General features: G+C 51.3%; 1 protein-coding gene across 1 annotated transcript in view; it reads left to right on the top strand.

Annotated features, from left to right (window-relative positions):
- Nucleotides 1-18492, top strand: part of FSTL4 (follistatin like 4) — a 142693-nt gene that overhangs the window by 99935 nt on the left and 24266 nt on the right. The window contains exons 6-10 of the mRNA XM_004696992.2: nucleotides 8610-8771; nucleotides 9078-9212; nucleotides 9769-9795; nucleotides 12974-13092; nucleotides 15202-15348. Of these exons, the coding sequence (XP_004697049.1) occupies nucleotides 8610-8771; nucleotides 9078-9212; nucleotides 9769-9795; nucleotides 12974-13092; nucleotides 15202-15348 (590 nt within the window). The remainder of the gene's footprint in view (nucleotides 1-8609; nucleotides 8772-9077; nucleotides 9213-9768; nucleotides 9796-12973; nucleotides 13093-15201; nucleotides 15349-18492) is intronic.

The raw sequence follows: 18492 nt of genomic DNA on the forward strand, positions 1-18492 counted from the left end.
AGCAGGGAGGCGTAAGAAGAGCCCGTGCAGAGGTTTCAAGAGGGAGGGACCCTTGTGAAAAGGGAGTGAGGAAGGCCCCGGTGGACCCGAAGGGCTTTGGTCTGAGCACACGGGAATGTTGGGTGCTGCTGACGTGAGAAAGACGGCGGGAGGAGCGTGCTGGGGAAAGAAAGAACAGAGGTCATTTGGGCCATGTCAGTGTGAGAGGCGAGCCAGTGTGTATCTGCGTTGGGGGGGTTGGAGATTGGCTTGAGCTGAGAGCTGCATTTCAAATACATACTAGAGAAGGTAGGGTCTGGTGTCTGAGCCGCGGGGAACGCGTGCAGATGGAGAAGGTCCATGAGCAAACACGCCTGGGAGATGAGGGGAAAGCAGCAAAGACTGAGAAGGCCAAGGGTGTCAGTCCGGGTAGACTAGAGAAACAAATTCACAGAGACTCATATGGGAATAAGAAAGAGGTTTATATACAAGAGCACTTGACTATTGAGAAAACATCCCAACCCAGTCCCCACAAGCCCATCAGTCTGATATTAGCCCATAGGTCCAGGACCAATCTATAATGTCTTCTTCTGACTCATGAAGCACATACAATGACGCCGAATGCAGGAGGATCGCTGGCCAGTGGGTTGGAAGTCTTGTGGATCCAGTGGCATTGTAAGCATCTCAGCGGTGGCAGAGGTCTGTATGTGGCTTCCCCGGCACCAGAGGTCTGGTTGCATCAGGGTAGGTCCATGTGGCTTCTCCAGCTCCCAGGGCAGTGCGCCATGTGTCTTGTCAGTAGAGCACCTCTCAGGGAGTGAGGAGAGAGAAGTGTTTCCCGCTTCCAAGGAGGAAAAACAGGAGTTCCCAGAATTCTCAGGAGAAGGCCATGCCCACACAGAGGCCTCATTGTTTATATTTTGATTGACAGGCCAGACTCCACCCCTTCACTCAATCCTTTCCAATTGACACCAGATTAGGTAACTACCACACCGAGCCACATACATAGAGAAGAGGAAGGCTAAGACGGTGAGCTCTTGTCAGTATTTCAAGAAGGAAAAGCTCAGTTGAGTCAAGGGCTGTAGACAAGTCAGGTAAGCTAAGAACAGAGATTTGGCCACCAGGTTGTGATCAGCATGTAACAGTCACTAGGACTAGAGAAGAACAGTTTTCGTGGGCAGAGAACCTGCCTGGAGCTGTTTCTAGAGAGAATGAGAGAGAGAGAGAGAAACTAGAGCTATCCGAGATGGGCAGCTCATGTATCTTCAAGGAGCAACATGGGCAGAGCAGGGACGTTTTGTTTTGTCTTCCTCAAGGTGGGAGAGATGCAAGCATTGTCTGGGCGACGGGACAGATCCCATAGAAAAGGGGACATGTGTGCAGGTGTAAGAAAGAAAGGCATGCCAGAGCAGTGTCCTCCAGGGCCCATGAGGAGATGGAATCTTAAGACAAGGTGGTTATGACATGAGATTCAAAGTTAGGCATTCCTCGGCAGAAGAAAGGAACTCTGGTGGCACTGTGGTTCTGCATTGGGCTGCTAACCACAAGTTCAGCTGATCCAAACCACTCGCCACTCCCTGAGCAGAAGACAGGGCATTCCACCCCTGTAAAGAGCTACAGTCTCAGAAACCCACAAGGGCAGCCCTCCCCTTTCTGTATGGTTTCCGTGGGATAGAACTGACTTGATGGCAGCGGTTCGCTGCAGAAGAGAACCAGGGTCTGGGAGTGGCAATGACACCTGCCCCACTTCCTGACCTAGAGAAAAGGGCCACACCGGAGAAGCTGCAAGAGATGCGGTCTCTTCAGGAGGAAGCCAGTTTCCATCTGAGCAAGAAGGTGAAGGAGGATCCCAGAAGAGGGCAGAGGGAAACACGTGGGTGACAGAGTTTGCATTCCTGAACACACAGTTCGGAGCCTGCACTTCTTGTAGAGACGAGCATGAACAAGGATAGGATGAGATGCACAAGGATATATCCAAGGAGCATGAACCGGGCATGGTGACGTTACAGTGGGAGCGAGGGTATAGGGAATGGCACATGCACAGGTCTGCGGCTGCCTCCTCTGTCTTGTGGGTGGAGGAATGGTGGCCAGGGGAGAAGTAGTCTTGACCCCTCAGGATGCATCTCCTGTGACTTTGGCTCCTGGAGGCAGGCGGCATCCAGGCCAGCCGAGAGTGCTCCTCATCCTCAGCATTTGTGAGCGGCCGTGTGAACCTGACGTTGGAGACTCAGGCGCCTTGCATCTGGTAGATACTTATTAAATGCCGGACTCACTCCATGTGCTTGACTTTCAGTCTGGTTTCATCTTCCTGTAGAACACTGCCGTGCAGTTCATTTCAAAGTTAGTCGTGATTTAGTCTGGTCTGGCTCAGAGGGTCGCTTGGGGACTTTTTTTTTTAAGCATTTTATTAGGGGCTCATACAACTGTTATCCCAATCCATACACACATCAATTGTGTAAAGCGCATTTGTACATCATTCTCAAAACATTTTCTCTCCACTTAAACCCCCGATATTAGGTCCTCATTTTTCCCCTCCCTCCCTCATGAGCCCTTGATAGTTTATAAATTGGTATTTTGTCATATCTTGCCCTGTCTGACATCTCCCTTCACCCACTTTTCAGTTGTCTGTCCCCCAGGGAGGAGGTCACCCACAGTTCCCTATAATCGGTTCCCTCTTTCCTACCCATTCTCCCTTTACCCTCCCTGTTTTGCCACTCACACCACTGGTCCTGTAGGGCTCATCTGCCCTGGATTCCCTGGATTTTCAGTTCCCATCTGTACCAGTGTACATCCTCTGGTCTAGCCAGACTTGCACGATCGAATTCAAGTCATGGTAGTAGGAGCGGGGAGGAAACATTTAGGAACTAGAGGAAAGTTGTGTTTCTCATCGTTATTACATCGCGCCCTTACTGGCTCATCTCCTCCCCGAGACCCCTCTGCAAGGGGATCTCCAGTGGTCTACTAATGGGCTTTGGGTCTCCACTCCGCACTCCCCCCATCATTCACTATGGTAAGATTTTTTTGTTCTGATGATGCCTGATACCTGATCCCTTCGACACCTCGTGGTTGCATAGGCTGGTGTGCTTCTTCCATGTGGGCTTTGTTGCTTCTGAGCTTGATGGCCGCTTGATTACCTTCAAGCCTTTAAGACCGCTTGGGGACTTATTAGAAATGCAAATTCTCCAGTCCCATCCCTGACTTAACGGAATTAGTACCTCAAGGAGTGGAGCCCAGCAATGTGTTTTAACAAGCTCACCAGGTAAGTCAGAGACTTGCTCAAATTTGAAACTGTGATGAGTCCACACAGGATTTCTATTACTGGTAAAACTCAGGGCTGAAGCACAGACCAGTCTTCAAGGAAGATGCTGGCCACTGGTCATTTCCCCAGTCCATGACTCATTAATTCAGAGGTCAAACATGCGCTCAGTTCACTGAATAAACCATTAGTCAAAGGGCGTCTCACAGCCTGAGACCAGAAGATCTAGATGGTGCCCGGCTACCACTACCAGCTCCTCTGAAAGAAGTCACACTAGAAGGTCCTGGATAAAGTGAGAGGAAAAAGTGAAACGGGCCTCAAAACCATAAAAGGTCCCAGGGCTTACTGGTGGAACCCCCGGGACTATGGCCCTTAGCCCCCCTTCAGATCTGGAACTGAATTCATCCCCATGTTAGAACCATCACCCATTTCAGAGCAAAAGGACAGCATTTGCTCAAGGACCAAGTTCAAAGGATTAGGGCAGAAGGGAGACTGGAGACAGGAAACGCAGGAAGGAAGTCAGAGCAGTGCTAGTACATTGCAGTGGATGAGTAGAAATAAAAAGTGTATGAATTGTTGAATGTAATACTGATGGTGTGCTCAGAATGGAGTCTGCTCTGAATGAATCTGTTCGGAAAACCTGCACCCAATTCACTATAAAAAGCTTCAAATTGAAGAGCAAGCCCCCCAAGGAGTCAGGAGGGCCGGCATTTCCTTTGTGAGCTGAGCGGAGGACGTGGATGTGGATCCTGCTTACAGACCTGCTTACAGGTCTGCAGCCTCCCCTCCCCCAGGCTCTCCAAGCAGTGCTGCCTGATACCACAGGTATTGTTCTTCACACTGGCAGGTAATTGTTTACTCACTTCTCCCCAAGTCAGAAGACTCCTTGAGGGTAGGGAGAGAGGCTGCTTTAATCAATGTTGGTTTCTCAAACACTTAGCAGTTCAGAAATGTGGGCTGCATTGTCTTGAATCGCTTTGAATAAGCGATCCAAACATTGGAGTGGTGCCAGACTCAGAGACCACCATGTGGCTGTAGTCCGTCTACTGTGGTGGCTTCCAGACTCCAAGTCTGGAACTCCCTCAGCCCTTCCAGGTCTCGCCCAGCCCCACGCCCACCTCACCATCTCTCTCAGTGCCTGAGGTGTCTGCCTCAGGGGACACCCTGGCTTTGCAACATTTCTGAGAAGTGTCCTTTTGGGAACAGTTGTCTACTAAGCGAGTATCACAACACACTGGAATACTGTCATACTTTGAATGGTGAAATCGCTGTCATTTTTCCTCAGCTGTTCCTGCACAGTTGTTTTCTTCTAGAGGGTTTTAGAATTGTTTTGTCAAGGCACACCTATTGATTTTTATGGAGATTGGATTAAATGTATTAAATTAAATTACAACATTTAGCCTTCCTATCAAAAAGAGCTCCCGTGGCACTGTCAAGTAATCATTGAACTGCTCATCACAGGGTCCGGTGGTTCAAACCTACCAGCTGCTCTGCCAGAGAAAGTTGAGGCTCTCTACCCCCATAAAGATTTACCGCCTCAGACACCCTGTACAGCAGTGGTTCTCAACCTTCCTAATGCTGCGACCCTTTAATACAGTTCCTCGTGTTGTGGTGACCCCAACCATAACATTATTTTTGTTGCTACTTCATAGCTGTAGTTTTGCTACTGTTATGCATCGTCATGTTAATATCTGATATGCAGGATGTATTTTCATCGTTACAAATTGAGCATAATTAAAGCATAGTGATTCATCACAAAAACAACATGTAATTATATATTGTGAAATATTTATTTCTAATTATAAGTAAATGAAATGGTGTCTTGAAGCATGGTGTAGCATGGGTAACAGTCTTAATATAGCAACAGTAAACTACATTGCTGCATTTTGCGACAGTATGTGTAAAAAGCCAACATCAGTGTGAAGGTTGAGATAGCTTCTTTCTCACCAGATCAGCATACCTGCATGTGGGTTGACCCGCCTGGAGACGGATGGAGGAGCCATGTTTCGGTTCCTAAGACCATCGGGAATATGTGTTTTCCAATGGTCTTAGGCGACCTCTGTGAAAGTATCATTTGACCCTCAAAGGGATCATGATCTACAGGTTGAGAACCGCTGCTGTAGAGGGTCGCTGTGAGTCAGCATCGGCTTGATGGCAGTGGTCACCCAGGAGTATATCTCGCAGTCATACAAGTCTTACGTTTTCATTGGAATTTGAGGGAGTTATTCCTGTTGGAATCAACGTAATGGCAATGGGTTTGGGGGTTTTTGTCTTGTCTTTCGGTCTATAGTTTGTCTGTGGTCACTGCTACGAATTTCGTATGTTTTCGTATCAGCCCCGTCACTGGGCTCATTTATTAATCCTTGCCACTTTGGTTCACTTCCTGGAGGATACCAGGTACAATATGCATTTTCTCCATCTTTTTAGTGCTTGGTCCTTTGCTTTCTCCCACTGACAGCATCCAGCATAAAGTTGAAGGGCCGATTTTTCCTCCTTGTCCTTTCCCCAACTTAATGTTTCCCCATTCTTAAAATGACGGTGCCCTTTTTTCTTTCTTTTTGGAGATATTCTACAGCGTAGGAAGAAAATATCATTCAGTACCTGTTTTATTATTAGATTATATTATTCCCCAGGAAATGGATTCTGAGAGTTTGGGTTCCCACCCCACCCCCCACCCCAGGCCCTTTCAGTGTCAAGAGAATCAAGTGGTTCTTCCCCTCTGACTGCCTTTGACTTCAGATATGATTAATTAAAGATTTCCTCGTCATTAGTCATTGAAGCCTAGTGTGCTGGTATCACAGTTTATTCTTTCAATACGGTGCCAGATCTGATTAGAACCATTCGACTTGGAATGTTGGAATATCTCATCTCAGCAAGATAGGTCTGAAGGCATCCCTTTGTGCTGTTGGTCAAGGTTCGGTCTCCAGGTAATGCTCGCTTCCTACTGGAATTTGGAAGGAGCCCCCGTGGCAGAGTGGTTCCGAGTTGGGCCGCAACCCACAGGTTGGCAGTTTGAAACCACCAGCCACCTTAAGGGAGAAAGACAAGGCTTTCTACTCCAGTAAACGCGCAGGGACAGGTCCGCACTGTCCGAGCAGGTTGCTGTGAGCGGGAATCAGCGCTGTGGCAGGGAGCTGGGTTTGGGTTTGGGTATCGGTCGATATGTGTAAGCACTCTCTATGAAAATCGGCCAGGGCCTTCTGAATTCCGAAGAACTGGAAAACTACACCCTTCCTTGTTCACTGTGGGGGATTTCAAGTTCCCTTTAAGAGAACCCATTTGAGTGAGATTCCAAATTTAGGATACATAATTAGTCAGTTCATATTCTTTAAGTTGGCTCTATGCTTCTCTCTCTCGTTGATCAAACGTGTCAGAAATGTGGCTATTTGGGCAGTTCTATTCTTTTTGGCTGTTTAGTTGATTCAGCATTTCTGCTTCTCTGTCGGTTCTTCCCCCCGATTTCTCTAGGTTTACTGTACGGTTGCTAGACTCGTAGTGACATTCTGCAGGGTTTTCTGAGGTGGCAAACCTTTGTGGGAGAAGATTGGCTCATCCGTTTCCTGAGGATGGGCTGGTGGTCTTGAACCGCTGACCTGGAGGTGAGCTAGGCCAATGTTGAATGGGTGCTAGGTCAGCTTGTAAAAAAAAAGACTGCTGGTTCAGCAAAAGCCTAAATTTCAACCCCTCACCTCACCCATTCCCCACCCTAGTCACCCCTACTCTAGAAAGCTAGGTACTCTATCACCTTCTCCAACTCCCGCTGTCCAGCACGCCTGGGCACCGCCATTCTAACTCTGTTCTTGAATTGTAGCCATCCGGGGACAACATTCTACCATCTCTTCAGCTTGAACTTTGTTCTGCCCGGCACCAAATACAGAGTGTAGGGACATTTCCTGGATATGCAGTTAGTATTTCTATCCTCTCACCTAAGAAGACTCATGGAAGGGAGACGTTTAATGTTCCGAGCAGCCTTCCAGATACATGCCTCAGTGAGAGCCACACTTACCTCCTCCGACCGCAGTTGCCCGACCTTAACAAGGCCCCTGTCTCACCCCTGCAGAACCATGAACAAAGGCGGGGTGAAGGAGTTACCGAGATGTTATCATTCCCGGGTCTCTGTGTGGCTTGACATAGAGCGCGTCTTAGTTCATATGTTAACCCCCTCTGGGCCATTCAGAGGGCATGGCCAACTTCGCCAGTTGTCCAACCGGCCCTCTCCTCGGCCTGCCATGCCCACTCCACACACCACACCCCTTATCAACCAGAGGAATGACTTGAAATGGGCCGAGCTGACTGGATTGCCGGCAGCCCACTGGGAAGCCATGAGGGTCTGCGTTTGTCCCAAACACAGATCGCTAGACTTCTCCTCCCTGGCTCAGGTTTCAGGATCGACACCCCCAGAGCCTCCTTTTGCACCCAGCATCAATTAGTTCTAAATCTGGGCCTAAGGAAAATCTACTTGATCAAACAGCAGGAACTTCCATATAACTTTGGCCCAACAGAATGGTCCACTTCAGAAGAATTCATCTCCCACCTTTCCAGTGTCTGTCTTCATTTTACTGAATTTGATCCCTAGGTAACCTGACTCTACCACCACCTAATCCCACCCAGTTGGTTCCCACTTAAAAGGACCCTATAGGCCTGAGTAAAATCTTTATAGAATCAAACTGCCACAACTACCTCCCATGATGAGGCAGGTGGGTTCGAACCACTGACCTTTTAGTTGTCATCTGTGTACTTTGCACAAATGTGCCACCAGGCCCCTCCCTTCTGTTTACCATATAGTCTCACAATGCCTTTAGGTAGTGTGTGAGAAAAGCCTGCCGCCCCTGACCTGTTGCCTGGGTCACTCTGGAGCAAGAAGGGCATGCCCCGCCTCTTATCCAAGTTCCAAGTGGGTAATAAGTGGAAAATCAATGGCGGGCTGGGCCTGGAGTGGTGATGTCATTAGTATCCCTGCCAGTCAGTGCCCTTAAGTGCTTTGTTAAGCACTTCCTGCAAGAAATTAAGCCCCTGTCCAATGGCTTTCCGATAACGGGGAAGCGTCATGTATCTGAATCGACTGATTCAGAAATAAATTTCAGTTGTGGTTGCTCTTGAAGAGAATGAAATATGTGGTCATCTCTCTGATTATATTCAGAATTATGACGGGAGGCCGTGGATTGCAGCTTGGTGCAAACCCGGCCTGTTGACTGCCTACGGTCTGTTTCACGGCCGTTTCTTGTAGCTCTTGGATCGCTAAGCAGGATCATTGGAAGCTGGGCAAGAGGAGCGCTCTGGGGTCCCTGCTTGGGTTGACCCCTGGGAGGTGGGATCCCGGGGTTGGCCTGAGGCCCGGAGGCTTCCTCTTACCAGGGCTGGCTCTGCCCCACAGTGCCACCTGTCATCCGCGTCTACCCGGAGAGCCAGGCACAGGAGCCCGGGGTGGCGGCCAGCCTGCGATGCCATGCGGAGGGCATTCCCATGCCCAGAATCAGTTGGCTGAAAAATGGCATGAATGTCTCCACCCAGATGTCTAAGCAGCTCTCCCTCTTAGGTAAGAACCCACTGCTCTGGGCGCGAGCCCCACTCCAGAAAGGCGTGGGAAGCAAACACGGGTCTCCCCCAAAGGTTTCTGCTGCCTGGGCTCACAGGGGTCTCTCGGGGCTTCTGAGAGCCGTGATGGGAAGCGGTCAGTCAGGCCCGACCCACACTCAGTTCCTTTGTGATGTGCTGGCCTTGCCTGGGCCTACCTCGGGGAGGGTGGCGCCCTGGTGTTTTTCATCTTGATGTGTTCACAAGGCCCATGAGGAGCATGGGGTGGGAGTGGCCAGGGCCTCCCTGAGCCCGGTCCTTTCTGCAGCCAATGGGAGTGAACTCCGCATCGGCAGTGTGCGCTATGAAGACACAGGGGCATACACCTGCATTGCCAAGAACGACGTGGGCGTGGATGAAGACATCTCCTCGCTCTTCATTGAAGACTCTGCTCGAAAGACCCGTGAGTCCGCCCTTACCTTTAAGCAACTTCTTGAGGGGAGAGTGGGGCTTTGAGTCACAAGAGAGGAAGTGACTTCCCAGGGGCCCAACCACCAATCATGATCCCCTGAAGACAGGTAGACCCCATTATCTTTGTGTGTTAAACTGGGGGGCTGGGGGTGCCCAGGAGTGAACAGGCTCCCCGGAAGCTTAGCTGCTCTGACATTGCAAGGGGAAGTCTCTGGGCAGCAAACAGGCGGGGACCCAGAGGACTGCCCCATGAGAGAACCCGGGCGGAAGCTCCTAGCTCTGTTGCAAGGAGCCTGGGAAACCAGGGAGAGAGGTTGCTCACTCTCTCTCTGACCAGACCCACTAGCTTGGGTGACCCTAGGACCTGACTTCAACACCCCATGTTGGCATCAGAAGGGTCTCGAGACCTGGAAGCATTTGTTCATCTCCAGAGCTATCCCTCCCGACCACCCCCACATACTGCTCGCTGGGCAATGAGGGGCTCTGACATTGCTTTCTCCTCTCCTTCCCTCGGTCATGTTCCCGCACGCCCAACTCGCCACCTGCAGTTGCTAACATCCTGTGGAGAGAGGAAGGTACCCAGCTTCATTGTTTCATGGGGGGGGAGTGGTTTCCTAAGGGCCATCCGTCAGCTGTCAGATGCCAGGCCGTGCCCAGCAGGGAGGGGCAGCCAAGGGTGGCGGGCACGGGTTCCCACGTAACATCTAGCGAGGCCCCCAAGGGCCGAGTTTACGATGGGCCATCTCCATGTACAGCTGCTGCCGCTTCGGCCGATGGACACCACTTAGCAGAGATTCACAAGCAGATCTGGGCCTCAGCCACTTTTCCAGGAGCGAATATTGGTGTTAGGCTTAGTGCCTACGCTGTTAAAAACACAAACAGAGCCCCTTGAGAGGAGCTGCACCTGAAGGGTCCTTTGAGGCCAAGCTCAAGGAAAAGGCCAGCCTGGTGTCTACACAGTCCCACCGTACGCTCTATCGATTGTGGATATTTTAAGGTCAGACACTCTTTAGTAGATTCGATCATAACTGTCATTTTTTGTGAATGAAAAAGTGCTCCAATATGAGGGGGCTTCAAACTGTTTGGGGAGACAAATTAAAGGAGAAGATCCCAGTTTTCCCACGGGATCTTTGAAGGCCCCTCGTATTGATGATTTCACACAGCTCAACTAGCCCGCCGAAAAGAGGGCGCTTGCCTGTCGCTGCTGGGGCCGCAAGTGCAGCGTGGGCCCTGTCCTCGTCGGTGGCCCCCAGGGCAGCGCAGCCTCCAAACCACCTGGCGGTTGCTTGTTCTCTCCTTGGTGACAAGGGCGGGGACAAGTGAGGCAGCAGAATAGAGCAGGCGATTTTAGGGTCAAGTGCAGACTCCCTCGTTAAAAACCAAGACACCTCCTGTCGGGTCTTTCTCGCCAACTCTGTGAGGTATCGCCAAGGGTCTCACACACGTGTGCAGGGGCAGAATCAGACTGTTTCCTGATTGTCAGGCTCAGAGGCAGAAACAGTCTGGGAGCTACACAGGGCCAAGGCCAGAACATGAGGGACTGTTTCCAGGGGGTTTTAGGGATGCTGGGACAAGCAGTACAATGGGTGCTGGTCACAGGCTCTCACTTGTGCCAGATGCCGCCTGGACTAGCACCTAGGCCATTATACACACACACACACACACACACACACACAGAGAGTTTGCTTTGGGAGGTGTTGTTTTCCTAGGGTGAGTCTATACCAAAGGGCTATACTTCCAAAAGTAGAGAACTACAACAAAGGTAGGGCACCCCAGCTGCAGAGGCCCCAAAGGCACGCAGGGCCGTGGAACTGGCCGGCACCATGCCAGCCTGGGATAGTCCCACTCACATGCAAAAGAACCAGTGCGCGCTCTGCTGTGGAGCCCACAGCCCAGACACGGGAGACCAGCACTCTGGCCAGTCTCCGCAGGAGAGGCGAGATGATGAATGCGGACAAAAGCAGAGGCAGCTTCTGCAGGCCCCGTAGCAGAAGCAAACCCCACACAAACTTCCAGGGGCTTCCTGTGAAACCATTTACTTGTTCGATGTGCATTTGCTGAGCTTCATGCTCCAGTGCTGACTCTGAACCAGGCACCATGCTCGGCCCCGAGGGCATGGCCACTACCAAGCCCATGTGCATGCCATAAAGCCCCAGTCTGTGGCTGCTCCTCCCACTAGCAGTTGCCCAGGAAAGCTGGGGCAGCTGTGCCCGGGCCCTGCAGGCTAGCAGGACTTGGCCCCCTTGGGTCCTCAGGTTTGCCAGACATTCTCCAGATGAGAGAGTGTGGAAGAGGAGGCCCCACCGTGGGCAGGACAGCAGAAATCAGAACAAGCACTCTGCTCCAAACCCTTCAGTGCAGTGGGGACAGAAAAGAGACACTCTCTTGATGGCTAGGATACCCACTCCCCTCCTGGGATGCTGCAGTCCTCCCTGGAGTGACAGCTTCCCAAAGACTGGGCTCAGCCACCTGCTGGGAGCCACCAACTCCCCAGCCCCACCCCCTGTGCAGGCAGTACTGACTGTGGAGCAGTAGGGCTGTGTCAGAGGCCACAGTGGCTGTGCCTCCCTGCTGCCAAGGGCGTGAGGCCCGGAAAACTGTCTGCAGAGACCGTGGAAGGAGGGGCATCCCATCTGAAAACTCACTAGAACTTACCCATGAGGCCATTAGCCCAGGGCTGTGGTTTTCTCAGCATGCTAGCAAAGAGTGAATGGCATATTTCATTTTCTGAAAATTTACAGAAAGCTGTTTAATAGCCTAGCTTTGGAATGAGGGCGGGAGAGGGGGCGGGGAGAGAAACACTCCCCATAGATTATCTGTTGCGATTTCCTTTTATGGAGAATCGTGCCCAGAAGCAGGGGCTGGAGTCCAACTTCTGCCTTAGTCCAAAAGCCTGAAATCAAGCCTCGCCCCTCCTTGGGCCTCAGTTTGTCTTGAAAATAAGGCAGCTAAGCCAGCCACTCCCACACAGCACAGCCCTCCACCTAGGTGTGGTGCCCCGGGCACAGGCTCTGTCCACCCGGCCTGGGGCGGGCACAGCCAATCAGGCAACTGACAGAGCAGAGGGATTAGCTAGCCTGGAGCAGCCGGGGCTCAGATCAGACAAGAAGATGAACCCAGGAGTCATACAAACACAGGAAGAGCATCTGCTATGGAGGGAGAGTGGGACTCTGTGCCCGGGGGTCTTCCCTGGTTGACTTTTACCAAAGATGCAGGCCTTTCGTCTAAGGCACAAACATCTGGGGGGCCTCGAACTTCTGCTCTTTCCTTTAGCTGCTGAGCGAGTGACTTGTCTGCATTCCCAACCGTTCGCGGGAGACCACGTCTCAGGGAGTGGGGCTGCACACAACTGCGTGCCTTTGGGAATCTTCTGAACCGTTTCATTTCCAACAACTGCCAGAAGAGGCTTTCCCTCCAGAACAGGAAAGGGCAGACATCTGTCAAAGCCAAGGCCAGCATTCCCTTAAAAACTTGTGTTGGGGCTAGCCCTAGAAGACCAGGGACAGATGAGCCTGCCAGGATGGCTGGCCTCAGCAGGGCAGTGTCCGGGACATGCTTTATCAACTCTCAATCCACGGGGCCTTTTATCACACACACCCCCCACCACCCCGGTGCTCCTGGCCTCAGCCCACGCTGACCCAGCGGTGCCATTGTGAGTGCACTGGCTGCCTCTGAGCTGCTGGGTCTGGGTGAGCCCCTGCCAGGGGTCAGCAGCCAGGGGGGTCTAACCATGGTGGCTCTGGCTCCTTGCAGGCCTCAGTGTGGGAAACATGTTCTACGTCTTCGCCGATGATGGCATCGTCGTCGTCCACCCCGGGGACTGTGAGATCCAGAGGCACCTGAAACCCACCGAGAAGATCTTCATGAGCTACGTGAGTTTCCGGGTCTGCTGCAGCCTCCACGCCACACACAGCCACACGCGTCTTTAACTGTGTTTGCCCGGGTCCCTCTCAAGTCCCTGTGCAGGGTGTGGTTCCCCGTCCTTCATACAGCGGACACACCTGTGCACGTGAGTGGGGCCCAGGCTGGACAAAGGCTCCTGGTCTCCAGACGTGCTCGACCAGACGGCTGACACACAGGGCCTGTTACAATGCTGCGGGAGGCGCACCAGCAATAGTGATGAGCGGGGAGAAGGAGGGACAAGTCACAGAAGGTGTCCGGGGGAGATCGTGCCCAAGCTCCGTTCTGAAGAACGAGTAGGAACTGATGACACGAGAAGGGAAACAGGCCTCGCCAGCCCCACGCCATCCAAACGCACTGCCGTTGAGCCCACTCCGGCGGCTGGCGACCCTATAGGGCAGGTTGAAAGATGTGCCTGCAGGTTTCTGAGACTCTCAAATCCCGTTGTCCTCCCGGAGAGCAGCGGTGGTTTCCAACTGGCCCTTCAGTTAGCAGCCCATCGCATCACCACTGCGCCGCCAGGGCTCTTCCAGTGGGCTCAGGGAACCACAGATCTGTCTGTCTGTCTGTCTGGAGGGAAGACTGCATGGGGGAGGGGGCATGAGATTAGGCCAGGAAAGTAGGGAAGGCTCAAAGCACATAAAGCTGCGGCCCGCGGAGGCGTCCTAATAGGATCCTAACCGCTCTCCAACCACGGATGGCCAAGAAGACCATGACTGGAACTGGGGGGAGCCGTGGGTGGGGGGGGAGGTGTCACAGCCCTCCAGACCAGGTCGACTGGGGGACTGGAAAGAGTGAGGAGGACCAGAGATCAGTCTAAAAGGTGGGCCGGCAGGGAGGGTGCATGACGCCCTGTGGCTTGCTAGGAATGTGGTGCCCTTCGCACTGGAGGGAGAGGAGCTAGTTCTACAGCAGAGTTCATGCCTTCAGTCCTCCGCCAAGCCTATGTCACATGCCAGTCACCAGGAACAGGACAGGTGGGCCCAATGGTGATCGTCTGAGGCGAGCCTGAGATGGGCTCTCCCACCGAGTAAATGAAGCGGCAAGAGGCCTAGAGCACAGAGGGTCACAGAGCCCAGGGAAGAGCAGCTTTGAAAAAGCAGGGAGTAGAAGCAGGACCTAGAAAGCCCCGAGGTGTCCCCTGGGCTGGGTGCCCTGCCCGCCCCAGCCTCTGCCCCTCTGGCTTTTACCCCTCTGCTGGTTTCTTCTGTGAGGGTCTTACCTCTCCTACTAAACTCTCCTCTCCTTGAGGGAAAATAATGGCATTGAATTCCAAAGGTCCTCTAAAACCCCCACCTGCCTCTTCTCCTGCTGGCTCCCCCCTGGGTACTGCGTGAACTGGTAAGCGGAGGGCTTGGAGCTGGTGGGGAGGTTGCTGGCCCAGCAAGTTCCTGATGCACGCTTGCTGCATTGCTGCTCTGGGTACTGCCGTTTCTTGTTTTTTCTGGCTGTTGTATTTCTCACTTGTAGTTTGTAAACAGCTGTTTCTCAGGCCGTTTCATTTGAATTCATTGTTTTTTTAAAGCACTCCTGGCTGATGACTCTTACCTCCACCTGATAGCCAGGAACCTTTTTCTGAAGAGTGGTCCTAGTTGTCCCCTGGCAGCTAAGTTTAAATAATGGTGTTCAGTCACAGACTGTCACTAATTTTCTCACGGTTTGCAATCACCCAGCCTGTGCCTCAGGACTCCATCTTTCTGGATAAGAAATTAGAACAAGACACAGTAAGAGAGGTAGTCCCATGGGGGAGGTAATTGCCAATGTTCACGTCTCATCTGGCAACTACCCAAACATTTCACAGGCCTGTCGGCACGCGCTAACCACCCTCTTTCTAAAGAGCTGGGTGAGCACAAGGTGGGGGCGTCTCCCTTGGGCCACTGCAGGAATAAGTGCCCATTGGTCCAGCAGGAAGTAGCATCAGAGGTGAAGGTCGGTGCTATAGGAGGCTTTGTCTGCCACGATCTCTGGAACCAAAGTATTCTGGGAAGGAAGGGCCTGGGCACAAGGATCCGGAGATGGTGCTGGGATGGGGGAGGGAAGAGACTGGGGAAGTGTTGGATGACAGCCTGTCTCCTTTCCAGGAAGACATCTGTCCTCAAGGGGAAGAGTCCTCCCAATCATGCCAGTGGGCATCTGCAGTCAATGTCAGGAACCGGTACATCTACGTGGCCCAGCCAACACTGAGCAGAGTCCTGGTGGTCGATGTTCAAGCGCAGAAAGTCCTACAGGTACGTCTCTCTAAGGGAGCCAAGGGAGAGCTTTGTATTCCGGTCACATTCTTCCTTGTTTTCCGCACCATCCCTAGGTCCTATGGGAGGTGATCAGACTGAGGGGGAAAGAAGAGAAATATTCATGCGCAGTTTATCCATTAAGTATTTATTGTCTACTATGGGCCAAGTAGACTGTTCTAAGTGGAAAACAGCTGTGAATGAGCAATGAGGGCCGTGTGCTCTGGGTGCGTACATCACAGTTGGGGAGACAGACTGTACGTCAATCAGAGTGTTAGGGAACAGCCAGGCTGGGTGGTGGGGAGGGGAAGTGTGGTAGAGGAACTGGGGGACCCAGTGTCACTGGCCCTCTCCCTGGAGGTGACTAGGAGCTGAGATCTAACGGCCGAGTGGGACTGAGACTCTGGGAACACAAAGGCTGGAGTAGCCTGAAATCTGGAAATCCAGGGAAAAGGTGGCTGCAGCAAGGTCGGGGTAAACAAAGGGCAGCTCATACAGGCCTTGGGGGCCAATTAGGACTTAGAATAAAATCCAAAGAGAGAAAACCATCAAAGGGTCTTAATCAGGCCAGGGACTGGATCTTCCATTTCTAAAGAGTCAAGCTGGCTGCTGTGTGCAGAGCAAACAGATGAAGCAGGGCAGTGGTCATTGGCACTCAAGCAAGAGCTAGCAAGGCAGTGCAACTGGTGAAAAGCAATCAGGTTCTTGATACATTTTAACCGCAAAGCCCAAGAGATTTCTGCTGGGGTCTGTGTATGGTTTGGAAGAGGAGGAAGCAAGGAGTAGTTCAACTTTTTTTTAATCACTTCAGATCAGCACCTTTTTGGGGTTTAATGACTTAGAACTCACAACAGCTTTCCCTATGTCCCCGCCCCTCCATTTTTTACTTAAGCCCCTGTAGAATGGCAATGCCACGCACTGTGTGTGTGGTTGGCTGAATGATGGTCACTAAAATGCCCCTGTCCTAATTCCCAGAGCCTGGGGGTTATAAGGCACGAGAGACTGTGCTGCTGTGATTGATTCTGGCTTATCGGGGTAGTCCCTAAGTAAGTCACAAGTGTCCTTGTAAGAAGGAACTAGGGGAAATTCAACAGCCTGGAGGAAGGCAATGTGGCCAAGGAGTGGAAGGGGAGCACAGCTCCAGAGGCTGGAAAAGATGAGGAAATAGCTCTTCCTCTTGAACAGGGATCGGGAAACCGCAGCCAGGTGCGGCTCTTTCAGTACGTATACGTGGCTCTGAAGTAAAATGGGGAAATGTTAAAGGCTATTATTCAGATAATGGTGTTTCGTTTGTTTGGGAAAATATATATTTATGGTTCTGGAATATTTTTTTAATTGCTGTGAGGGACAGGATGAGTTCTTTCATCTCCAAAGTGAGCCCACCCCGGCTACAGAGAAAGCATGGGCCTGCCGCCAACATAACGGTTTCAGCCCAATGAAATTGATCCAGACTTCTGGCAGCTGTCTCTAGAACTGTGAGAGAATAAATTCTGCCTTGTTTTAAACCACCCAATGGGCGGTAATTTGTTACAAGGACAAGAGGAAACTCGTACATGATGATTGGAGGGAAAATTAGGAATTCGGTATAATTAGGTATTTGAAAATTAGGTATATGAGTAGAGCCATGTAGAAAGCAGTGAAAGAGGCCTGAAGCCAAAGGTGAGGTCTAAGCCAGAGAGAGGGCCACTTGGCAGCCACTCACATGGACTGTATTAAAGCCAGAGAACCGGGTGACGTCACCAAGGCTGACACAGATGGAGAAAAGGTCACCAGAGGAGCCCAGGACAGTCCAACAGTAAAGATGTAGAAGGAATGGCCTAAAAATTTTAGGCTAAAATGTAGGAAGACAATTAGGTGAGGGGTGGGGGAACGACACAGTAGTTTTCCGGAAGGCTAGAGAAGAGAGTGTTTCAAGAAAGTTAACAAAAGCCTCTCTACCCTCAAATATAGGGTAGAGCTACCCCTGTGGGTCCCCAGGACTGTAACTCTTTGGGGGAGTAGCAAAGGTACCCGCCCCCCATCTTGTTTTGAACTTCTGACTTTGTGGATTGCAGCCCAACCACAGAGCCAGTTCATGGTTGGTTAATGGTGTCAAGTTCTGCCCAGAGCAGTTGCATAGTATGACAACCGAGAACTGACAGATCCGGCTAGAGAAGCCATGAGCACTGTGGTAGGACCAAAGACAGGCCAAGCCGTGGCGGGAAAGCTGCTAAAATGGTAGGTGGGGACCTCGAAGTGGTGACTGTAGACCCCCTCTTGGAGGGCTTGTGGGGTAAAGGTAAATAAAAGTAGTTGCATGAGATAGGAGCTGGAAGGGAATGCCACGAGCATAGTTTGCTCCTTTTAGAATAGAGGGCATTGAAGCATTGTGTATCCCAAAGTTAACTTCCCAATTCTTCCGCTACCCTTCAGCCTCAGCAGAAGAGGCACAAGCCTTAGATACATGTGTGGACATTCTTTCATGACACCAGGCGGGCAATGCAACTAAGAGCTACAGTGGGTAGTAGTTAGAAGTCCTCTTCAGGTTTTGTTGTGTTTTGTTTTTGTTTTTCAGTGAAATGAGAATTACCACCAAGGCTAGAGGTTTAAGGAAAGAGGTGAAAAGTTGACAGTAAAATTAGATGGGTCAGGGAAATGGGATGAGGGCCACTTAAGGATGTAAATTTGAACGAATCTGCAGGCTTGTGTCTTTTTCTCCAGCTGCCCGGGCGCAGGCTCATTGTGGGAAGAAAATTGGATCTACGCAGGGCTGGGTTTGTCCTGGCAGATAGGCAGGCAATTTTCTAGTGCTCCTTTCTTTTCCTGATTTCCCTGGCCAGAGCGCATACACCGAACGGCTTCATTCCTTTTGAAATTTATTGTGACTTGCTTTGTGACCCAGCTCATAATCAATGTTGGTAACTGTTCCGTGTGCACTTTAAAAGAACGTGAATCCTGACATTGTTAATGTTCTATAAATGTGTCAATTATCAACAGCTTAGTGCATTGTCCTTATGGATTGAATTGTGTCCTCAAAAATAGGTTGTAAGCCTTACCCTCTTTGCCTCCGGTGGTAATTGCATGTGGTATGGGCTTTGTTGTGCTAATTAGTCTGGATTGGTGTAAGATGCATCTTGAGTCAATCTCTTATGATTGCTTTTTTTT

This window comes from Echinops telfairi, unplaced genomic scaffold, assembly GCF_000313985.2.
Source record: "Echinops telfairi isolate 266 unplaced genomic scaffold, ASM31398v2 ScPeMD7_7469;HRSCAF=8507_1, whole genome shotgun sequence".
In the NCBI taxonomy this organism is placed as follows: Eukaryota; Metazoa; Chordata; class Mammalia; order Afrosoricida; family Tenrecidae; genus Echinops; species Echinops telfairi.